The following is a 22,906-nucleotide window of genomic DNA, read 5'->3' on the forward strand; positions in this document are numbered from 1 at the left end:
CCCCCCCCAAACCATAACATACATCTCTACACCCGCCGCTGATCACAACCCTAGTCATGCGTCTTATCTCCAAGGACTACTTCTACTGGACCTATTCTTACCTTATCTAATTAATTACAATGATTTGACTATATCTTTTAGTTTAATACTATAATCTTGTCCTGAGCCAAATACGTAAATTATCAGAAACACAAATATACAAGCAAATGACGGTTTCGTCATATTCGATTTAATCCAATAAGCTTTTTTAGCCTATATATATCACTATCTGTATTTTAGCTTGTTTTCCTCAAATTATAGGTAACTGTTTTCCATGTGTGTATGTGCGGTGTCGGGATCAGCTTAGCAGAGTGGCTTGCGAAAGTCTCCAAAATCACAGTTGACATTTAATATTTGATTTATGTAATAAAGTATATAATAATGTGATTATGTGAAAAGAGAATGATGTTAACTGTGGACCTGGCATGGGGCATCAAATTGGAAGAATGATGTTTCATATATTTTATGTTGTTAGATATTTTTAACAAATATCAATATATAAGTAAATGGACCATTTAGGGAAAAGGTTAGTTTGTGACAGGTTGTTTTCTGTTAAAATTTCAACTGGACGCTTTTTTGAGCTGGATAGATAATCAAGAAGGGGAATTTGTTTTTATATATATATATATATGCGAGGAGCAACTAGACAATGACAAGTCTTGCTTTGATTCTGTCAACATTGACCTGAGAGGATCCCAAAGGCCTCTTTCATGTAATCCACATGTGATTTTGCATCAGCTGAACGCAAACATTTTCCAGAAGCCAACTTGTCTCCTGTTGAAAAGTTGAACCCTTCTTCTTCATGTACCCCACTCCTCTGCCTAATTAATATATACCTATCGACTCTCTCCATCTCCACCATTCTTCACCGACAGACAGAAATATAATCATCTGTATCTTACATTGGCTGTTTTTATTCTTCTGCAAGAAACCAGAGAAAGAAAAGAAAAAAAATTAGGGATGGGTTTCTTAGAGTTATTGGAAGTGGCTTCGATGCCTATAGTCCAAGTTCTCCTAATCAGCGTCCTTGGTGCTTTCTTGGCAACCGATTACTGCTCTCTTCTCTCGGCTGATACCCGAAGATCCGTAAACAAGGTACATCCTCCCTCCCTCCCTGCCCTTTTTATGACCATTCATGCATGCACTAATAACTACTGAACATATTTATATATATCATTTGCAGCTCGTCTTCGTGGTCTTCACCCCCTGCATCATGTTTGCCAATCTTGCCCAGACTGTCACATTGCAGGACATTATTTCATGGTACGCACCGCCCTTCTTCATGAGAAACCTATTTTGTGGCTTATAATTCTTTTTATATTTCAAACCAATCAAGTTTATTTTCAGGTGGTTCATGCCTATAAATGTTGGAATCACCTTTCTAGTAGGAGGTATTCTTGGATGGTTGGTTGTCAAGCTGCTCAACCCAAAACCTCAACTTCATGGTCTCATAATCGCGACATGTGCCTCAGGTAACATTAGTTTTGCAAAATCTATATCAAAGGAGATTCTTACGAAATCTAACGTGAATGAATGATATATATATATATATAGGCAATATGGGAAACCTTATGCTTATTCTGGTCCCTGCCATTTGTGATGAGGAAGGCAGTCCTTTTGGGAATCGAAGTGTCTGCAGATCCATTGGACTATCCTACGCATCTTTCTCTATGGCCGTAAGTCAAAACCAAACATATATCATCATTTCTGCTCAGAGTTTTGTAATGATAATAGTGACTTTCTTTTTTGGGCCGGGGGTCTCATGCAGCTCGGGGGTTTCTATATTTGGACATACAGTTACCAACTTGTGAGAAGCTCTGCTACGCAGTTCAGAGCTCTTGAAGCCGCCGGCTTGGTCAAGTCTCCCAACAAGGAAATCGACTCTGATCCCCGGACTCTTCTCCTGAAGCCGCAACAAAACCAAGACCTTGAAATCCAAGTGAAAGAAAAGGTGTCTACGGGGACATACATCAAGGACTTGCTCCATCAGATTCTTGAGGAACTCTTTGCTCCACCCACTATTGGTGCCGTAAGTAAAAAATAATAATAATTAAGAAATCGATACTAAGAAGATGCATGGTTTCATATGTTTTCTGTTGCATTCAGATTCTTGGTTTCGTCTTCGGAGCAACCAATTGGCTGAGGAATCTTATAATCGGGGAGAATGCCCCGTTACGAGTCATCCAAGATTCAGTGAAACTACTTGGGTATGAACTTGCTTGCGAGCACGTCTTTTAGATATGGAAACATGCATCACGACTAACTAAATATAAGTTGATTTGGCACTGGCAGGGACGGCACAATACCTTGCATCACACTCATACTTGGGGGCAACCTGATTCAGGGTCTGCGTTCCTCAGCCGTGAAAACGTCAGTGATTGTGGGAGTGATCTGTGTGAGGTATATCATCCTTCCCGTGGTGGGTGTAGGGGTGGTTCAATTAGCATGGAATTTAGGTTATCTTCCTCCGGACCCTCTCTTCCGATACGTTCTCATGCTTCAGTTCACACTGCCACCTGCCATGAATATCAGTAATTTTCTCAAACCCTTTTTTTTTTAATTGTTTATCAGCTGATATAATATATTAACAGAGAAATAACCAATCAATCAAATCAATTCATGTTGTGGATTGCAGGTACAATGGCACAGCTGTTCGACGTCGCTCAAGATGAGTGCTCGGTCATCTTTTTGTGGACCTATTTGGTTGCATCCTTAGCCCTCACCGTGTGGTCAACCATATTCCTCTCCATTCTCTCCTGAATCTGCAAATGGTTGTATTACTTGTATTGGTGTATATTAAGTACTATGTTTGGTTTGTTTGAGTACCAGTGTATTCATGTTGCAAAATAAAACAGAGAAAGACCTAATTATAGGAAGAAGTCTTGTCTCTGTTTTCTTTTCTTTCTTTTTTCTAGAAATGAGGGCCCATAGAGAGAGAGAACCCAAGTAGGAGGAGAGGCGTGTTGAAGTTGGGCACATAAAGAAAGAAATGTGCGCGAGGTTGGATCTTCCAATGTTACTTTGCTGCTAGTGGTTCGCCCCTCTTCACTAATTTCAGAAACTTCTACGTCTTCTACGCACTTTTCCTCCCCGCCTTAACTATATCGTTCTGTAATTTTTTTTACATTTATTAAGATTTTTAAACAAATTGTTCTAAAAGAGCAAACAGCTAATAATAATGATTCCATCGAAAAAATTGGATAAGCCAAGTATAAGAAGGATGCACTAAAATGATCAATGATTGAAAAAATAGTTGTCGTCGTTGACCTAGAAAATCATTATAATAAACCAGTCTCAACGATCATTTAGTAAGCTGGCCAAAGAAAGGGCCCTGGAGCTCATGCAATGCTATAGACTCAAATTATGCAATTTCCACTTTGTACTTGCCAACACCAGGGCAGTTCTAGACAAAGAGAAGCCAAACTTGATTGGCCTTCCAAGGTCAACACTTCAAAACCAACCCTTTCGCCTACTTCACATTAAGTGGCCACGTAGCTTAGAGTATCCAAATCCAACCAGTATAATTTACAGGATCTTATAAGCAAAGACTCCCACAGTGGTAGTTAACCGAGACCTTCCAACAAAGCTATCAATCAATTGCTTGCCTTAAGAGCCAAGACAAAACACAAACAAACGTTTGCTTTGTATTGGCTTCATAGTATACTACTATATTGGCTGTTATAATGGGCCCAGAGCTTCCCTCTTCCAGGATTATTTCCATTTTATTATCTTTAATCTGATTATAATAAAAATTTGGGCAAATGTCCAAAATAGCACATTTCTAAGTTTATATCACAAAACCAAAACCTCATTTCTCAATTCTAAACCCTAAACCCTAAACTCTAAACCCTAAACCCTAAATTCTAAACCCTAAACCCTAAACCCTAAACTCTAAACCCTAAATCCTAAACCCTAAATCCTAAACCCCACTCTTTAACTCTAAACCCTAAGTTTGTGACTTTTGATAAAACATTAAGTGCTATTTTTGTGACTTTTGACTTTGAGTGCTAGTTTGAGAACAAACACTTGATTTAGCGCTATTTTTGTCTTTTTCTCTAAAAATTTCTCAATGTGAATTTAATTATCCAACTCAATTCACTGGCTTTGGCTCTTTACAAAACATTTGAACAAGGAGTTTAATTTCTTGACTTCTTTTTTTTGAATATATGTTAAATTTATTCAAAAAAAAAATACCATTTTTACAACAGGATAGTGTTTTAAACATGGCTAAAACATAGAAAAGGTTTGTTATCTTCTAGCAAACCACAGAAACAATCCTACTGCAAGTTTGAAAGTTCCTTGCTGACAGAGAGATAAGCATTTGTTTCGAATTTGTCGGTCCACCATTTTTGCAAGCGCCACTGCTGGAATGGGTATATCTCTATGTCTCCTCTCGTTTCGTTCCTTCCATAGCGAATGGACTGTCGCTTGAAATGTGTAACGAGTAAGATAGGTTGGAAGTAGATCGGGATTTGTCTCCATGAGCAAAACCATCAGCTCTGACCAATTTCCTTGACTTCTAACATTAATTAATTACCAAAAGGGGGTCATATATTTTGGAAAAAAAAAAGAAGGTCATATATGGTGTAGGTCTACTACTTGTCTTGGGACAAAAAGAAAGTTCTGTCTCCAGTGTGCAGTGTGTCCAGTGGCCACCCAAGTAGGAAAACGAGAATCTTGAGAAAAGAGATAGAACTGAACCTTCATTTGTCGCACCTGGACTCACCTATGTTGTTGTTACTGTTGTGCTATGGGACGCTTGAGGACATTTCTGGATCTGCTACTTCCATCACACATTAAACACTCCATAAGTTCCAAAAATCCTTATAAAAAGGATATCAATAACACTCCACAAGTTCCAAGCCAAATGTGGATACATAGCTGGTCGGTCTCGTTGTTGATTTTATCCTAAATTAAATAGTGAATGAAAGCTTTAACTAATGACAATGCCCGTTAATACATACAATATTGGGCCTCAGAGGATCTGATTGCAGGCTTTAAACAAAAAAAAAGAAGACCTCGACGAAAGAAGCTCAGTGGGCCTGATTTTATCGAGAAAGACGCCGCAGGAAATCGCGTCTTCTTCTGGAAGGAAAAAGGAGATTTTTTTTTATCTGTCGTCATCTGGTTTCGTATCTTGCTAGCACCCCGTCGCGTCGAGTTCCAATGGCATCTCTTCACTCCCTCGCCGCCGTTTCTGTAATCGCTACTAAAGGAACAGCAGTTACTTCGTCTTGTTCCTCAACTCTACGCCCTCTTTCATCTCTACGATTTAAACCACGCGAGCTCTCTATATTCCCAAACCATCGCAAAGGCAAAGGTATCACCATCTCTTGTTTCCTATTTGGTTGGGGGTAGAGAATAGATGCATTTTTTTTTGTTGATAATGGTGAATTATTATTGAGGGTAGTTGTTGATATTGTGTTAGGGGGAGCAATAAAGGCGCAGTCGAAAGAAGCAAGTCTTCCTCCTCCTACTGTGGGAGAGGGAGATGCATTAACTAGTATCAAGCATCTTCTCCTGCCTGTGATTGATCGCAATCCTTATCTCTCTGAAGGCACCCGACAGGTTTGCTTTTCCACTCCCCCCCCTTCCACTTCCACTTCCACTTCACTTGTGTGAAAGAAATTGGTGTTTGGGAATTGGTGTGATCAGGCTGCTGCTACAACAACTAGTTTGGCAACCAAGTATGGAGCTGATATCACTGTTGTAGGTAAATCTATATATAACCAAACTTCTTTATGCACTGAGAGTTTCTCGTTCGCATTCACTCACGGCCGTTTGATTCAGTCATAGACGAAGAAAAAAGAGAGTCATCTTCGGAGCACGAGACTCAAGTATCCAACATCCGGTGGCATCTAGCAGAAGGTAGTTATGAATTTTAACTAGAAAAGAGGAAAAAAAAAGAAAAAGAGTAATGAGATGAAGTAATTGGAATGGTTGTTGGCTCAGGTGGTTTCGAGGAGTTCAAGCTGTTGGAGAGGCTTGGGGAAGGGAAAAAGGCAACTGCCGTTATAGGAGAGGTGGCGGATGAGCTGGGGACTGAGCTGGTAGTGATGAGCATGGAAGCCATCCACTCCAAGTTCATCGACGCCAATTTGCTTGCTGAGTTCATCCCCTGCCCCGTCCTCCTCTTGCCCTTATGAATTATTATTATTAACCCATCCAAATCCTTAAACCATGCCAAATATTTACTGTCTTGTCTTGACAGTCTTGTCCCTCCTCCTACGCTTCCTTGACTATTTCTCAATCCTTCTTTTCTTTTCATGTATTGTCCCTGGAAGAGACTAGAGAGAGTGTGTCGTAATGTGTAATGCACATCTTCTGTATGTTTTTATTATGATGGTTCTGTGTGTCCGTTGTGGTTGTTCTTCGCAAGCCATAGTCCGTCATAAATTAGTTACTCACTCTAGTTATTAGGACAAAAGGTCTCCTTATAATGACATATTTGCTGGCTGGCACGAATGTAAACTGGAAGTTTGGTTTTGTATGATCCGATAATATATTTTAGGAGGGATTGACCAGCAACTGCCGTATGTCATTCTGGTTTCATCTTTATTTTGATTTGCATGTTACCTAGCTAGCCTTGTCGTCAATGCTTGTTTGGTTACCTACAGCCTTTTTCTCTTTTCAACATGCTAGCTACATAAGTATAATGCATGCTTCTGGAACTCCTACCAGTTCCAGTCTCAACGCCAATGCTGGCCCGAGTGCTTCCAGTACCAGTAACGCTGCACCTTTGAACACAAGAGAGATCAGAATCACAGCCAAGGGAGCGGCTCTTACGGTTCAGGAACTAGCCAGTCCCGTAATTCTCAAAGGTATCGCGACAGCAGCTCTTACCCTCGTGGGGATAACGGGAGATACATGCACTTGCTACAGCGGAGGGGTTTTGGGATGATGACACTGCAGATCTCTGCTAATGGGGCCACCATTAAAATGGCTAAACAGTAGATTGTGGGAATTAAGGTATTCTGATTAATGGATTCAAAATAAGATGAGAAGTAAAGTGATAGTCAGAAAGGCTAAATAGTAAATTGTGGATGAAATTTGTAGGATAAAGCATTAACTAGGAGGAGGCAAGGCGATTGGGACAAGTATTAGCAGAGAGGGTCCATGGCAGAAGCGGAGGCGTTCCATATCTCCTTCCTTTGCGTCGTGCGTGAATGTCAATAGAAGAGGAGGGAAAAGAGTTCTTGCCAAGGCCACCACCCTCTTTCTTCTACTGGTTTTATATATGCTTACGTAGTATGTGTATATTATTTATCTACATAATAAGCTCGTAGTCATTCGAGCTTTGTTTTTCATATAAATGAAAATGATATCATTATAATTATGTGTGCTGTTGTTGTTTCATGATATTTTGTCTGCTCTATATCAGTTAATGTTTTTGAGTTAAATAAGACGTGTGTGTGTGGCAAAACAAATCGATAGTAACAATGTTTTGAGATAAATTAAATCTTTTAGATTAGATTAACTGCATTCTCTCTCCCATGAGTTGGAGAAGCTCATGCATCATGGCAAAAGTTATACTTGCTAGCTAGATCCAGGACAATATTTTTTTATGTTAGCTGGTTGGTTCTAAATGGAATCTCTCTTGTCCGAAAGTTTGTATAATTTTAAAATATTGAATCCGAATCCCATGCATGGTGGAATGGAATCCATTGAACGTGGCTTTTGACTTTTACTTTTTTCTTTTTTTTGTCTTTTACGTAATGACAGATAAAGAGAGGAAGAAGAATACGCCATCATCGTCCTCATCCCTACCTATCGTCTCATCCAATACAATGACTCCTTCATGGGGTCGTTCGTTGCGCAATTCCATCACCATTTAACTTGTGTATAGGGTAATCAATTTGTTTGTTTTCTTCTTCTTCTTTTTTGGTTAAGTTTGGTCATCAATCAAAAGTATTAGTTTTGGGCGTTACATGTTGATTGATTGATATTCTCACTCATTTTCTTTCAACATTTTAAATTAGTGGGAACTGAACACGTTACGTTAGGCTTTGGATCCACTTTACCAAACCTGTCCATGGTCTATGAGGCTCTTTATATTCTTTTTTTTTTGTGCAAATGTTAAAATTTATACTAAGCTTTTCTTTATGGGAGAATTTGTTCAATATACAAAGTACTAATGAAAATGAAGAATATATCAGTGATTTTGACATAATTAATTCACTAACATTTAGGCAAAGAAAGGTCCGGTTTTGTCCTTTCAACATACATGTTGCCGGTTACTGGTAGAGATGACGTCGTGGTTTAGCATCACATGACCGAAGGCAACATCAGCAATTTATTTACCATATGCAGAAAAAGATAACACACTGTCAAATAGAATGGAAAACAAATATACAGTATAGTAACTAACTTCAAATAGAACATAATCCTATAGATAATGCAAATATAATATAGATGTAACACAACATACGTAAATAATGAACCACCGAATCCTCATATACTCAAACCCCTACTTAGTAAATCTAAACCATAGGTAGGATCCTATAAACCCAAATACAATCTATAAATTATATTAAAAATCACATTTACTTGTTCAATAAATAATACATAGTATGGATCTTATATAAAATAGTATATAAATGTATGTTTTATTTACATTAGTTGAGCATCATATGTAAAATAGTATAAAAAAAATACGAGCATTTGTTGATGAAAATAACATCTTTAAACTAGACATGATCCTAACATTTGTGAAACATTAGGATGAAACTAAATTTTATTACAAACAATCATACATAAAGAAAATAATATAGAGAAACGTAAAGAATAGAACACTATATCTAATAGTATAGTAACCTTGCATAAATAACCGCAATAAAGAATACATACTATACTATAATTCTGTAGAATATAGTATAGTCTGCAACTTCATCTTCTTCACCTCATCTTTTTTTTTCCAAACATAATAATACACATTTACTGGTCCACCATTGTTATTCTTCATCACCATATAAATTCGTAAAGCATGACACATCCATATATTCACGGGTCAAAAGTCAAACATTAATTGAGGTCCCATTCCATCGTTTTCACACGACCATCGTTCTTAGAATCTGAGGAGCATCTATTTCCGTCACCGATCAAGCTTTCGTAAACGGTCTTCTTCTTAACACAACGTCGCCAATGAAGCTATCGATGACATCTCAGTCTCCTTCAATGAAACTATCCACCTTCCCCAATTTTAGTAAATAGAAACTTATGAGAAAGTGATGTGCGAAAAGTATAAGGCCACAATTTATTGTTTTACATTAACCATTTATTAATTAATATAATTCTTGTTGCAGGTTGCACCGGTTACGAAGGGCATAATCGCATTATTATATAAAATACACCGTCTATGTGTGGAACTTAGGTCAATTTGTTAGATATTGAATTATAATTTTTTTTTGTGATATAGAGTGCAATTTCTCTTTCTTGATTGTCTTTGCATTGCCGGTTATTTATTACTCTCTGCTCTTCCTAAAGCTTCATCCTTTTTTTTCTCCTGACAAGAAGGTAGAGGATATGTTTCCTGACAGCTCAAAGCGGGAAGAAGTTGTTACTGTTGATGTGAGCCAAGCCAAGATTCTCCTCCAGTCCGACCATCAATATCTTGATGTTAGGTACGCTCATCATCACTATATATCTATATACGCATGTACCCGCAGTTCAAGCTGTTGGTTACTACTTGCACATGCAGGACTGAGGAAGAGTTTCGGAGAGGACATTGTTTTGTACCTAAGATCCTCAACGTTCCCTACATGCTCAACTCGCCTCAAGGTAATCAAAACCAATAAACTTTTTAGTCATTGTCAATTAAGAAACCAATACACTTGATATATATATAAATAAGACCCCTTGTGATACAATAGGAAGAGTGAAGAATCAAGACTTCTTGGATCAAGTGTCTTCTCTTCTCAACCCAACAGATGATATCCTTGTGGTAATATCTCTAATTATCTTCCTCACCACAAGAATACAAGATCACTTGTTTTTTTTTTCTTTAGTTGTTTTTTTGGGCCATGAAAGCTCAAAAAAACTTGGTAAGTTGGGAGAGTACTTAAATCACATGGAAAGTCAAACATTTGATGTTCGTCATGTGCTCTCTCATTAGTTTGAAATCGATCTTGATACGCACAGGGTTGTCAGAGTGGAGCCAGATCCTTAAATGCAACAACTGAACTTATTTCTGCTGTAAGTAATCCCCTAATTTGATTTATATGCAAATTATTATAACACTCACCCACTCCGATTATAGCAATGATGAATCAATCATACATACCATCTTTTAATGTAAAATAAAATAAAATAGGGTTTCAAGAAAGTGAGAAACGTAGGAGGTGGCTATCTGGCTTGGGTGGACCACAACTTTCCCATCATTAAGGAGCAGCAGCAATCTGCAAACTAAGAGATGCATGCACCCTCTTTAAATTTCCTTTTAATATAATGCAAACTGTGATGTAATAATAGCTATCTCTCTTTCTCTGTATTTAGAATTTGCAGTGTGTTGTTGTGTTATCATAAAGAAAAAGAAAAGAAGAAACTGTGTTTTTTTTTTCTGTTTTGGGGCAAATAAAAAAGAATTTTTTTTTTTTTTTACAATGAACGGGGCTATTCTCTTATTCAAAAAAAAAAAAAAATTGTGTTTAGCACAGGGAAATACAGTGTTTTCGTTAAATCAACCCTTGAGATGAACTCAAATTAAAACAAACCGACTCGAGCCATAATTGGGCCTTTGAGTAGATATATATATATAATAAGGCCCAACCAAAGCCCTTGTCCTTTTCTTTTCTGTTATCTCGGTCCCGACCAGACCAAGCGCTCTCTCGACAGACTCTGCGGCGGTTTCTCATGTCGAAGCAGCTGGAGTTGCCGGAGAGTTTCGTTAGGTTTTTAGAGGCGAATGGCATTGATCCTTCAATCTATAATGAAGGAGATTCACTTCCACGCTATGTAAGGTAACTAAAGAGACCTCGTTGCTCCTTTCCTTTGTCATGAATCCCGATTTATATTTTTGGAATTGAAACCAAAGAGGTTGTGTCCGTTGGAAGGTTGAAACCTGGGTTCGAGGATGTTGTCCAAGAGATTGAATCTGAAATTAACTGCAAGATGGAGCAGCTGAATTGGTTACCTGGATTTTACTCAATTCCTCCACATGTTCATATAGCGAGGTCCAAGGCGTATCAGCAAGGCAAGGTGAGAGAGAGCAACCAAACCAAAGTTCATCTTTTCTTATGTCAAAGCCAAGCCTTTATTCCTTATCTTCTTCTTCTTCTTTGTGGTTGTGGGATGGATTATTTCAGATGTACGGAATAGACGCAGCTTCGGGTGCTGCTGTTTCAGCTCTTGGTATCTCCCCAGGAGACCATGTCTTGGATCTTTGTGCTGCTCCTGGTCATCATTCTTTACATTCCCTTTTCTTGATTCCACTGGTTTTTGTGTGAAACATAACAAATACTCTCTCTCTCTCTCTCTCTCAGGTGCTAAACTGTGTATGATGCTAGACCTACTGGGTGACAAGGGCACTGCAACAGGTGTCGATGTTGCAAGGCATCGCCTCTCTGCCTGCAGAACAATGCTTCAGAAATATGGTCTCGGTGAAAGGAGTCGTCTGTTTCTTGCTGATGGAACTACTTTCTCACTTCCACCCACCACAAACCTACCTTGTACCGCGAGTGACCAACACTTTCTACATTTTTTTTTTATGTTCGCAAACCTATGCTAAAGAATTCATCATCCAGGTGGGTCATGTGATGAAGAAACATTCAAGCAGTGGACTTCTCGTAGACCTTACAAAGAAAGGAAACAAGTAGCCAAGACCAGGAATAACTTTGTTTTGCCGCATGATGCTCACCCGGAAATTGTTTTCTACGGACACAACTCTGGAGTAATAGGGCTACAAAAGAAGGATCTTTTTAGACCCCTTGACCAAAATGATTACGCAAATTGTGGGTATGACAAGGTAAACTTGTGATACATATGCAGATACATTAAAAAAAAAAAGCAAGCAACGTAAAACTAAAGACCTCAAGTGTGTGATTTTTGCAAGGTTCTTGTAGACGCAGAGTGCACACATGACGGTTCAATCAAGCATATCCAGAAATTTGAACAATGGGGTTGGACAACGTTGGAACGCCGTGTACTTGATGCTGAGAGAACCGATACAAACTTGACTGCTCTTCAGGTAAAGACCGCTTGTTTTATTATATCACCTCTGTGGCAATCACTGAGAGGGTCTTTGTTTGCAGTTAAATCTACTGAGAAATGGATTCAGATTGTTGAAACAAGGTGGCATTCTTGTTTACAGCACCTGCAGGTAGACTACAGTATGCTCTGTGTGTGTGTTTCTCTTTTTTTTAGAAAAAAAAATCTAAGTTGTGCCAACTAACAGTTTGACGCATGCCCAAAACGAAGATGTGGTGGATGAGTTCCTTGCTGAAAGCTCCTCTGCAGGTACGTAAATGTATTAGTTTTGAACAAATGAATCCAACTTTTTGAGGTCAGAGTTTGTTTGGATATGTTACTTAATGGAGGACTAGTGAGACAAAAGTAACAGAAAACTGAGTGATGATACAGAGCTGCAGGAGATTGAAATGGCCAAGGATTGGCCGTGTAGAAGTGGACGCACTCCAAAAACAGTGCGTTTCGACCCTTCCACCTCAGCAACCAGCGGCCTCTTTGTTGCCAGAATCAAGAAAATGGCACCAGAGAAGAATGTGTTATGATGTTATCTATTATAATCTCACTTGTAAAAGGGTCGTTAGGTTCTTGACTGTCTGAGGAATAGAAAGTGGATTTGCTTATTAAGTTTTATTAATTTGCCAAATCCTAATTCATGAACTGCAGCTGATTTATGTCCTGTAGAACTTGCCAGTCCCGCCTCTTTTCAACTAGAGAGGTTGATAATATTTGTTGGTTGTAGCGTGATACTGAACATGATTGTATTCCACTATAATATTCTCGCCAGGAAGGATAAAGATGCGGAAACGAAGAATTGACCGATGGCATCAGCCTCCTTTATCTGCATAATAATAACCCCCCTTCACAAGCTTGCTTAGTAAACTTCCACATTCCACTGCTCACTCCTCTTCAATTGCTTCTTGTACTCTAGCCAATCGATCCCTGTTCAAATCCCCCCAGTTAACTAAAACCATGTGCAGCAGAGACTTGTTTGGTTTCCAAAAAAAAAATGAAAGTGCCTTTACTTACCATCTTTAGCAGCAAGTGAGACCATGATCTCATCGATACCCTTCTCCATACCCTTGAGACCACACATGTAAACAAATGTGTTGTCTTTCTTCAGCAACTCCCACAGCTCTTGTGCATACTCTGCCATTCTTGTCTGTATGTACATCTTCTCTCCCTTGTCGTTTGTCTGCTCCCTGCTCACCGCAAAGTCCAGCCTGAAGTTTTCCGGATTCTTCTCCTTCATCTTCTCAAACTCCTGAAATAAATTTATTTATCCACACAGGTCAACCAGTTCTATTTTAATGAAATTAAGTAGTGACTAGGATTACCTCCTTGTAGAGCAGTGAGCTGCTTGTGGGTACACCCAAGAAGAGCCACGCCAAACCATTGAACTACATATAAAGCCACAATGTCAAATGGTGATTGGTGTGTCAGAGAGTTTGTTCTTGGACTCACCTTGTAGTCCTCGTGCTCCTCAAAGAACATTTTCCACAAAAATGATCTAAATGGAGCTATTCCAGTTCCTGTTCCAAGCTATAAAGCAAACCGAAAACAAACAAGTAATAATCACAAGGAATGTTGATTATCCATTTATATTATATATGACAAAATACCATGATGATGGTGGCATTTGGGTCTTTAGGCATAAGCATTTCCTTTCCAACTGGTCCAGTGATCTTTGCCTCATCACCCGGCTTCAAGTCGCCTGTAAAAACAAACAAACAAACACTAAGAAGAGTTCATCAAAACCCATTAAAGGTTCTTCTTCTTCTTGGTCTTGGTCTTACACAAGAAGTTGGAGCAGACTCCCTTAACAAGCTCCCCGCTTTCGTTTGTGTAAACCAATCTCTTGACACAGAGAGAAACCTGCATAAGAAAGACCATTGAAGGATAGGATAATAAGAGAGAAGATCAAGTCTTCATTGTTTACTAGTCAGAGGGGTGGGGGGAAAAGCTCTCACGGTTTTGGAGTCTCCAAAGTCACCAATGGCACTGCTGGCTATAGAGTATAACCTCAGCTTGTGGGGCTTCCCGTTCTTGTCAATTCCTTCTGGAATCACTCCTATCGATTGCCCTTCTCTGTATGGAACCTCACCTATTCCATTCATGTTGTGTTTTTTTTTTACCAAACAACTCGAGTTAAAAATCAAAAACATTCTAATGACCGACTATTATTGAATTTGTGGTGGGGGAGAAGCGTACCTTGGGTGGTGAAGACGATGTGCCAGGTTTCACCGGGAGCATCATCGCCAGTGATCCTGGTGTTCAAGAGGCATCGACCAGTGTAAGGGTCCTTTGGTTTGAATTTGTTGACAACTATTCCTTCTTCCTGTTTCTTTGACTCCTTGACTACTTTCACTGGCACTTCTGTTGTCACCTGAGCCTTCACTATTCCCCCATAACTACACGCCTCTCGTGTGCTCTGTAGATATACAGATAACAAAAATGTTAAAGACTCTTTTGGTCATTCTATTCTATGGCAAGCTGTGATTAAAAAGCAAAGAAATGATACCTTGTTGTTGAGGAAAATCCTTTGAGGGGAAACAAAGGATGTTTTTGTGGGGAGAGACCACGACGACTTTGATGATGGAAATGAGACTGCAGCACCTATAGCAGCAGCAGCAGCAGCCATGTTTGAACAATAATGGAAGAAGGGATAGAACTCTGGCAAAACAGAAAAGATCAAAGAAAAATATCAGAGGAAGCTATGATACGATGAGGTTGTGATAGGATGTGTGTGAAGGAAAATGCGAGGCCAAGGATAAGTTATTACACCTTATCATTTCTCCTATATCCACCCATCTAAAAAACATGTTCACACACCAGTGGCTATACCCCCTCACAGTCTACTAGTTACTAAATCAGATTTATAGTGATCCTCCTGGACTTATCTACTTCACATGTAGTCATTGATTCATGCCATATCTTCAAAAAAGGCTCAAACAATCATCAATATCGTCTGCAGATATTAGAGGAATAAGTACAGAAAATATCAAAAGAGAAGACCAGCTACAAAAAGCTCCATTTTTTAATCTTCTTGCTTTACACGTAGTGCTATTAAACAAGCCGAGAGAAACACAATTGAAACGTGCGTGCAATTGAAATACAAGCCGAGAAACAAGACATCCAAAATGGAAACAAATTGAATCAATTGAAATTGAAACCCCTTGATCCCTTTGACTGGTACAGGTCCAGTCTCCCCTTGGCCTCCTGCAACAGAGCTTCTAAGCTCTCCAGCTGTGTCACCCAAGACTGTTTCGAAGCCCACTCCAACACTGCTAGTACCTCGTCCTTTGCCAGCTGCTCACTGTCCGGTACATTAAGTGCTATGTAACATAGGAGCTCTAAAGCCGGAATCTGAACCCCACTCTCTCCAAAGTAGGCCAACTGAACCAGATGTTTCCCTCCACCAGCTTCTATAATACTCCTCGAGTGATCTTTGTGCAAGTAATTCTCAGTGCAGGCGAATTTCGTGAGGGCAACCGCTGCTTCCCCTGTCACTTCAGGCTCTCTTTCATCCAGAAGCTTCACCAAAGGCCCAATCATCCTAGACTCTGTTGCTCTGAATGTTCTTGCAAGGTTCCCTATGGTTCTCATGCATGGGATGAGTAGCTCAGAATCGGCAATCTCAATGATTTTGAGCACCTGATCAACGACAGCCTTGCAGGCCGGTGAATTAGGTTTGAAGGCGGAGCGTCTGAGGTCGGCATCCTGCTCTGCAACAGCCGTGATCTCCATCAAGGCCATAGCTGAGTTGTATCTGACCTCTTCATTGCCCTTGTCAATCAGAACAGCGAAGCAAAGGAGAGCTCTTGACTCTGTGATGCTTTTGCAGATGGTGGAGTTGCCTTTCGCCAGCTTCCAGAGCGCCCTAGCGGCCATGGCCTTCATCTGACACTTGGTGGCGGAGTCTTCCAGCTCTCGAGTCTTGGAAGTCGAATTCTGGTGTGGCTGTAGATTGCAAGGGGGCTTAACACCACCTTTACTCTGGAGCACACCGTTGCTCGTGGACTTCTTGGGAGGGTTGGCCATGGTGTTGACGACGACACTGTGCATCTGATGGGGCATTTGCTTCCCCGTGGGATGGGGAATAGAGCTCTGATCATCGTCGACACCCTTGGACAAGGCTGCGGAATGAGGGTTCTCCTTGGCGAGAACGACAGCGTGGTGAATGGAAGTAGCTTTGTTGTTGGCAATGGCGTACTTGCTGTGCTCTTGGACAGTTTCGAAGGCCAAGTGACCTACGAGAAGGCGAATGGCGTTGTGCTGAGCGAACATGTCTTGGCACTTGGGGTGATTGGAGACAAGCTCGGAGGTAGCCCACGCGACCACCGCCTGGACCTTCATGGGACCTTCTTTGAGGACTTTTCCGAAGACGGAGCAGGCGCCGCCGTGGATCATATGCTCGACGCTCTCGGGATCTCGACCGAGCAAGCCTAAAGCACGAGCAGCGTTCTCTTGCCCCTCAGGTTTGCCTTCCTTGAGCAGCTTAAGGAGAGGCCCAACGCCTCCTTCCTCGATGATAAGCTTGGTGTAGCGATCGTTGTCACGGGCAAGAGAAACGAGGGAAGCGGCAGCATCGGAGCGGTCTTCGAGTGATCCGGTGTGGAGAAGAGCAATCTGCTCCCAGATGAGGCAGAGGATGGGCTCGTTGGCGGCGATCGGAGGAAGGCCGAGGTAACCAGCGTCGCCGCGATCCTCAGCGGGAGCGGAGACGCGGAGGAGCCAGGAAACGTCACTGATGGAGTTCTCCAACTGAGCAGACATCTTGCGGAAGGCGGCGGCGGGGATGATGGTGAAGACGCGCTTCATGATCCCGTTCCCTCGGCACTTGAGCACAAGGGAGAATGCCTTGTCCAGCATCTGCTCCGTGTCGTCGATTATACGGCGCGTCGGACGCTCGTACAGATCCGAACTAGCCCGGGCTGCCTGCCGGAGAAGACCAGCAAGCTTCTCAGTCTTCGCCTTGACTTCCGCGCACTCCTGCTTGAACGCACTTGCCTCATCCGCCGCTTTCACCACCTGGTCTGACAGTTGGATCGGCTTCGCTAAGATTTGCTTCACGATATCCGCCATCTCGGATCAATGGCAGTATTGGATCTGAAGCGAATCAATCGAGATTGGACAAGGAATGAATCGGAGAAGAATCCTTTTATTTCAGAGAAATGTCAAACGCGGCTGTTGGTTGATTACTGTAAAAGTCCCCTCTTTATTCAGTTCAAAATGACTACTATACCCTTCCGTATGACTTTCTGACTTTTACACCCACTCCATTCCTTTCTTCCTTTCTTCCTTTTGTTTTCTTTTACTCTCTCTAGTCCCGTATGGCTTTTCTGACCACGGTCTTGGACTACTGTGGAAACAAAGTTGTGGTGACCACGTCCATTTTTACATTGAGTCACCCAACCTTGAAAAAATCAAAATATTAACCAACTACAGCCATCGCTCGCCGATATTAGATCATTATTTTCTAGAGTAGAGTCACTCAGATCCTGCTGGCTGGAGGATCATATGGGAAAACAATAGAAAAATGCTGTGTGTTTGGTTTTCTCCCACACAATTTGTTAATTAATATTAACAGAAGAGTTGGAAAAAAGAAATATGTGAGAATCAAATTACAGCTGGAATCTATCTTTCTTTTGTCGCCCTCCACCCATTAAAATAGGACCTGGTGGAAATGCCACGTGACGATCCCATAGCCTCCTCCACCTGGTCGTCTGGTGACACACAGACTCTTCTTCATGTATATATATATATATTTCAATGTGTTGTGTGTGATGGAATGAGCTTCGCAGGGGCTCGATTTGTGGACGATGATGCGAAAAAGAGCAATCTCCAGGCAGGCAGGACTCTTGCGTTTGAAAGGTTTTCCTACAGTACCACCAAAAGGAAAACATCATGCAAATCTCATCTACGATTGGTAATAAAAAATTTCATATATGTTTGTGCATTATCTCATAACTAGTATATTCTAATAAGTTTGTAACCCGGTGGATGGTGGGGGTGGGGGTCTAAGTCAAATATGATCGGCGGTCTCAGTCTGGTAAGGCCTGTTATTTGGAAGGCCCACTTGGATGTTGAAATTATATGGGCCTCATATTTATTAGTCAACCAAGAGCCCATAGTGAAGATAATACCCCAAATCGAGAATCGGCGGTTAGGGCGAGTTGAGCGATCACCGGGGGAGCAATGATTGGTGAGTGTCTGTCAATGAGAAAATCGGCTTGACGTGAGTATAATTTTTGATTGAGGAGGGTTTGATTTGTGTGCAGGGGGGCAAGCGGAGAGAGAAGAACGAGTAGCGTTGGAAATAAGTGAAGAATTAGTAAGGAGTATGGAACCTGGCGCTGTTTTCAGAGACTATGTAAGTTCTGAAACTGAAAGGGGGAGCCCTACCCCACGTTGTTGTTGTTGATTTGATTTGGAAAAGGTTGTTGGTGTGGTTGTGCAGAATTGCAGGATCAGCTCGATTGACTTTAACAAAAATTCGAGTTATATGGTGACGGCAAGCGACGATGACTCCATTCGTCTCTACGATGTTGCTACCGCTACGTGAGTTGATATATTCCCCAACTTTAACTTGGTTGGTTGGTGTTGAATGAGTATGTATAATAACAGTCTTTTTTTTTTTGTTGTTGGTTATGATATGTGATTAGATGCCTGAAGACGATTAACAGCAAAAAGTATGGGGTTGATCTTGTTTGCTTCACTTCACATCCTACCACTGTCATCTACTCTTCCCGTAATGGCTGGGACGGTAAGCCAGCGAGCGAGCGAGCATTCTTTCTTCCTCCACAGTATTATTTTTATTATGTATGATTGCATAACAATCCCTCCCTCCCTCTTCTGGTCTGGTTAGACTCTCTGCGCCTTCTCTCTTTGCACGATAACAAGTATTTGCGCTACTTCAAAGGACATCACGACAGGTTTTCTTTTATTCCATATTTCCGTTCTTCTTCTTTAACTGGACTGAACTAGCCTAGCCTAGTAGGGGTTAACTTCTTCTTCTTTTTGTTCCACAAAGAGTTGTTTCGCTTAGCTTGTGTTCTGCTGGTGAATCCTTCATCTCCGGTTCTCTTGATCGAACTGTTTTGCTTTGGGATCAAAGGGTCGAGAAATGCCAGGTACGGGGTCATTATTATCCTCTCTCTTCTTCTTCTTCTTCTTTTTTTTTTTTTTAACCCACTGACCTTCATTTGGTTAGGGTCTCTTACGTGTCCAAGGACGGCCTGCTGCAGCGTATGATGATCAAGGTTTAGTCTTTGCTATTGCCTTTGGTGGCTTCATAAGATTGTTTGATTCCCGTATGTACCATAAGGTTTCTTTCTTAAATCATTCCTTACCCATCGTCCTGCTCTGTCTTTTCATTTTAACACTCTACTGTACCATAATATACATCCCCTTTCTCTGTTTTGCTTGGATAGGGGCCTTTTGAAATATTTTCCGTTGGTGGTGATCTTTCTGAGGCAAACGTTGTCAAATTTAGTAATGATGGAAGGCGCATGCTGCTTACAACCATGGGCGGCCATATTCATGTGCTTGATTCTTTTCGTGGAACACTCGTACGCCCTTCACCTCTCCTATCTTCTCATGACCAACATAGACTAATGTATCTGGCCTGACTATTTTCTTTTTCTGCATTGCAGCTATCCACATATAGTGTGAAACCAGTGGCTGAAGAATCTACTTTGGATGCAACCTTCAGTCCTGAAGGGATGTATGTTGTTTCAGGTTAGCCCTAACAATGATGCATTCACACTTGCTCTTTGTAAAATGAAAAAAAAAAACTAACTCAGTTTCATTGTTGGGTAGGTTCAGGAGATGGTAGTACCCATGCCTGGAGTGTGAGGAGCGGAAAACAGGTTGGACTAGAAATGCGCGTTCATTCAGATATGATTTGGTGTTTAATTCAGGATTCGTGCATGTGTGTAGGTTCAGAGTTGGATGGGTGGTCATGGGAGTGAAGCTCCTCCAGTAATAAAATGGGCTCCAGGAAGTCCCATGTTTGTCACAGGCTCATCCGAGCTTGCTTTTGTTATCCCTGACTTATCTAAATTGTCAGCTTATGCCAATCGGAAATAGGAGATGGCACTTAGGACGACTTTCACAAGCTCTAGGCTCCCTCTGTGTCATTGGTTAGCATGTCTGTAACTTATTTTGCTTGGCTCTTTTCTGGTATTATCTTGTTAAATATAGCGACCCTATAGATAGAAAATCCCCGACTATTTTCTAAATCTTATTTGTGTAATCTACAAATTTGATTGTATCCTGTCCCCCAACCCCCATTGTGAAATGAAAACCCCCTTTGCATTTAAATTCTGGGGTTGTAATACTAGGCTGGCAAGCTATTTGTCAGAATCTTAATAAGGCCCAAACTCATAAAGAAAGCTAAAGAAGAAGAAAAGGTCCAGTAAGCCCAATATTTTAGATCCAAGAGGCAAGTTTCTTCGAATACATCAAGACAAGACGCATCGTCTTTCAAGGATAAGGGTTACGTGTCTAACATCTACTATATAGTGTTAATACCGACACACGAAGTAAAAGACAAATTTATTTTCTCTTTTTCTTTTTTTGCTTTCCACTTTATTATTATTCAGCACTGTGTCATGGACTGTTACGAACACGTACGTACTCGACTTTGAAAAAATATCCATCCGGTTTCTTTTATTATATGGTTTGGAGTTTGTATCGGACACGTGTTTAGAAGCATCATGCCGACATATGCTATTGTGCCACGTGTCGCTTTCACATGACGATTCACTAATTTAATAGTTGATCAATATCCAAAACCGGACTATAAATGTACCTTCCAGGAGCTTTAACAAACCTTCATCAATATCCAAGTATCTCATCACATCGAACAGAAAGAAAAGTGTTTTTAGCTAGCTGAAAGTTTTTGCTTAGAAAGGAGAGAAGAAGAAGATGGCTTCTTACCAGAACCGACCAGGAGCTCAGGCTACTGATGAGTACGGAAACCCCATCCAGCAGTTGGACGAGTATGGAAACCCGATTGGCGGTGGAGGATACGGGACAGGTGGTGGCCTTGGAGCGACCGGAGGAGGAGGTTATGGGACTGGTGGAGGATACGGCGGAGGAGCCACAGGTGGGACTTACGGGACAGGTGGCGAAGGATACGGGGCAGGAACTGGAGCCTTGGGAGCAGGCGCAGGTGGTAGGCATCACGGCCAACAGCAACTCCATAAGGAAAGTGGTGGTGGCTTGGGAGGAATGCTTCACCGCTCTGGATCCGGATCTAGCTCTAGCTCGGTACGTTACACCAAATATAATATAATATTAACATGCGTACGTGTATTAATTAATGTGGCGTATTCTTGTATTAACAAGTATCCGACATAATGACAGGAGGATGATGGGCAAGGTGGGAGGAGGAAGAAGAAGGGAATAACTGATAAGATTAAGGAAAAGTTGCCAGGCCATCATGATCAGTCTTCTGGTCAATCTCAAGGGATGGGAATGGGAACTACCACTGGTTATGATGCTGGAGGCTACGGTGGTGAGCGCCACGAGAAGAAGGGGATGATGGAAAAGATCAAGGAAAAGCTTCCCGGTGGTGGTGGTCATCATTAAGCAACTATACTACATAAACTTGTATACCAGATAAATAAAAATAAAGAAGGGATCTTAACGCAGTGTGTTTTCTACATGTGTACGTCGTGAGATGTGTTATGGGCATCTGGCTCTTTTTATGTTCTTGAGACATGTATCAATACTTTCAATATCTATAAATCTACTTCCTTGTTAAACTTAATGTATGTTATCGCTCCTTGTCGATATCGTCTATCGGGAATAACTGTTGTCCGAGAAAGCCTAATTATTAATAGGTTAAGTGTTCCCGTTTCCGAGCTAGCTCGGTGCTTCCCCACTCCCCTCCAGTGTATAGGGCTTTTTCTGCACCGAATGAGAATTGGTTCTTGGGGCAGTCGCGAACATGAGCCTGTCATATATCGTGGGCTTTCATTTGCAAATGTAAACAAACGAATTAAGTTAAGTAAATGATGAAACCAACTGTTTGAAACGTCCACATATATAAGCTGTTTGGTCATGTTTTCAAATCTTAAAAACTCTTATTTAAAAAACGGTTCTTAGTTTTTTTTAATTAAAAGTTAAAGAGACAGGTTTTTATATTCCGATAAGAATTCCATCATAAGAAGCCTCCAATAATCATGCTCTTAGAGCATCAGACCACCTCCATCGGGACTTTTTAAGTGGAGTTCCAAACAAAAGAAAGAAAAAAAATAAATGAAAAAGAAAAAAAACACAGAACCACTGTTTAAACTGGGATTTTTAGGATTGGTAAGAACTCTTACGTGTCACATTCTTATTTGACCATCCATTTATCTCTCTCTCCTTCGTCGTCGGGGTTTTCATCTGAAATCTCATTTTCTCTCTTCCTCCTCCAAGCTCGATCTCTCCATCTTCTATGTCGATTGATGTCGATTTCCTTCTCTGTCGTTTCTCTATCGATTCAGATGTCCATTTCTCTGTTGATTCTGATGTCCATTGAGAAGATATATTATCTCCTCCTCTGAGATTCTTTCGTTTTAAAGTGAAAAGATGACAACTAATAGATCCAAGTCGGAAAAGAAGGATGCGGAGAAGCAGCTCCGGCGGGACCCTTACGAGGTTCTAGGAGTCTTGAAGAACTCTACGGATCAGGAGA

General features: G+C 40.9%; 8 protein-coding genes across 10 annotated transcripts; 6 read left to right on the forward strand and 2 right to left on the reverse strand.

Moving 5' to 3' along the window:
• Window positions 1-744: 744 nt before the first annotated feature.
• Window positions 745-3,127, forward strand: LOC106324627 (uncharacterized transporter YBR287W-like). 2 transcript variants are annotated; one of them, XM_013762572.1, is made up of 8 exons: window positions 745-1,134; window positions 1,223-1,302; window positions 1,387-1,511; window positions 1,648-1,715; window positions 1,808-2,068; window positions 2,146-2,246; window positions 2,332-2,570; window positions 2,675-3,127. In XM_013762572.1, the coding sequence occupies exons 1-8, from the start codon at window positions 1,000-1,002 to the stop codon at window positions 2,797-2,799; spliced, it is 1,134 nt and encodes a 377-aa protein (XP_013618026.1). In that variant the 5' UTR covers window positions 745-999; the 3' UTR covers window positions 2,800-3,127. The 2 variants fall into 2 exon arrangements, with proteins under 2 accessions (XP_013618026.1, XP_013618025.1); XM_013762571.1 differs by having other exon boundaries at window positions 746-1,134; window positions 1,594-1,715.
• A 1,984-nt stretch (window positions 3,128-5,111) lies between these two features.
• On the forward strand, window positions 5,112-6,403 carry LOC106324628. Its single transcript, XM_013762573.1, has 5 exons — window positions 5,112-5,359; window positions 5,468-5,607; window positions 5,695-5,752; window positions 5,830-5,907; window positions 5,992-6,403. Exons 1-5 carry the CDS (start codon window positions 5,206-5,208, stop codon window positions 6,183-6,185), a joined length of 624 nt encoding a protein of 207 aa, XP_013618027.1. The 5' UTR covers window positions 5,112-5,205; the 3' UTR covers window positions 6,186-6,403.
• A 2,714-nt stretch (window positions 6,404-9,117) lies between these two features.
• LOC106324629 (thiosulfate sulfurtransferase 18) lies at window positions 9,118-10,595 on the forward strand. Of its 2 annotated transcripts, XM_013762575.1 has the most exons (6): window positions 9,118-9,268; window positions 9,342-9,659; window positions 9,737-9,816; window positions 9,909-9,979; window positions 10,177-10,230; window positions 10,349-10,595. In XM_013762575.1, exons 2-6 carry the CDS (start codon window positions 9,562-9,564, stop codon window positions 10,442-10,444), a joined length of 399 nt encoding a protein of 132 aa, XP_013618029.1. In that variant the 5' UTR covers window positions 9,118-9,268; window positions 9,342-9,561; the 3' UTR covers window positions 10,445-10,595. The 2 variants fall into 2 exon arrangements, with proteins under 2 accessions (XP_013618029.1, XP_013618028.1); XM_013762574.1 differs by having other exon boundaries at window positions 9,118-9,659.
• Window positions 10,596-10,798: 203 nt separating this feature from the next.
• Window positions 10,799-12,849, forward strand: LOC106324631 (probable 28S rRNA (cytosine-C(5))-methyltransferase). The gene is made up of 9 exons (XM_013762578.1): window positions 10,799-10,994; window positions 11,088-11,232; window positions 11,340-11,430; window positions 11,517-11,702; window positions 11,778-11,998; window positions 12,086-12,220; window positions 12,285-12,352; window positions 12,428-12,489; window positions 12,613-12,849. Exons 1-9 carry the CDS (start codon window positions 10,888-10,890, stop codon window positions 12,759-12,761), a joined length of 1,164 nt encoding a protein of 387 aa, XP_013618032.1. The 5' UTR covers window positions 10,799-10,887; the 3' UTR covers window positions 12,762-12,849.
• On the reverse strand, window positions 12,814-14,987 carry LOC106324632 (ferredoxin--NADP reductase, leaf isozyme 1, chloroplastic-like). Its single transcript, XM_013762579.1, has 9 exons — window positions 14,738-14,987; window positions 14,428-14,647; window positions 14,187-14,320; window positions 14,013-14,091; window positions 13,839-13,930; window positions 13,681-13,758; window positions 13,554-13,616; window positions 13,246-13,480; window positions 12,814-13,158 (listed from the first exon to the last, which is right to left on the reverse strand). Exons 1-9 carry the CDS (start codon window positions 14,855-14,857, stop codon window positions 13,091-13,093), a joined length of 1,089 nt encoding a protein of 362 aa, XP_013618033.1. The 5' UTR covers window positions 14,858-14,987; the 3' UTR covers window positions 12,814-13,090.
• Window positions 14,988-15,217: 230 nt separating this feature from the next.
• LOC106324630 lies at window positions 15,218-17,418 on the reverse strand. The gene has a single exon (XM_013762577.1). It carries the CDS (start codon window positions 17,299-17,301, stop codon window positions 15,373-15,375), a length of 1,929 nt encoding a protein of 642 aa, XP_013618031.1. The 5' UTR covers window positions 17,302-17,418; the 3' UTR covers window positions 15,218-15,372.
• An 810-nt stretch (window positions 17,419-18,228) lies between these two features.
• On the forward strand, window positions 18,229-20,555 carry LOC106324633 (WD repeat-containing protein 82-B). The gene is made up of 11 exons (XM_013762580.1): window positions 18,229-18,421; window positions 18,498-18,589; window positions 18,677-18,777; window positions 18,882-18,982; window positions 19,085-19,151; window positions 19,250-19,349; window positions 19,430-19,543; window positions 19,650-19,787; window positions 19,872-19,956; window positions 20,038-20,087; window positions 20,158-20,555. Exons 1-11 carry the CDS (start codon window positions 18,415-18,417, stop codon window positions 20,305-20,307), a joined length of 1,005 nt encoding a protein of 334 aa, XP_013618034.1. The 5' UTR covers window positions 18,229-18,414; the 3' UTR covers window positions 20,308-20,555.
• Window positions 20,556-21,039: 484 nt separating this feature from the next.
• On the forward strand, window positions 21,040-21,936 carry LOC106325142 (dehydrin Rab18-like). Its single transcript, XM_013763163.1, has 2 exons — window positions 21,040-21,492; window positions 21,589-21,936. Exons 1-2 carry the CDS (start codon window positions 21,148-21,150, stop codon window positions 21,811-21,813), a joined length of 570 nt encoding a protein of 189 aa, XP_013618617.1. The 5' UTR covers window positions 21,040-21,147; the 3' UTR covers window positions 21,814-21,936.
• Window positions 21,937-22,906: the final 970 nt, after the last annotated feature.

The sequence above is a fragment of the Brassica oleracea genome, chromosome C2 (genome assembly GCF_000695525.1).
Source record: "Brassica oleracea var. oleracea cultivar TO1000 chromosome C2, BOL, whole genome shotgun sequence".
Lineage (NCBI taxonomy): Eukaryota > Viridiplantae > Streptophyta > Magnoliopsida > Brassicales > Brassicaceae > Brassica > Brassica oleracea.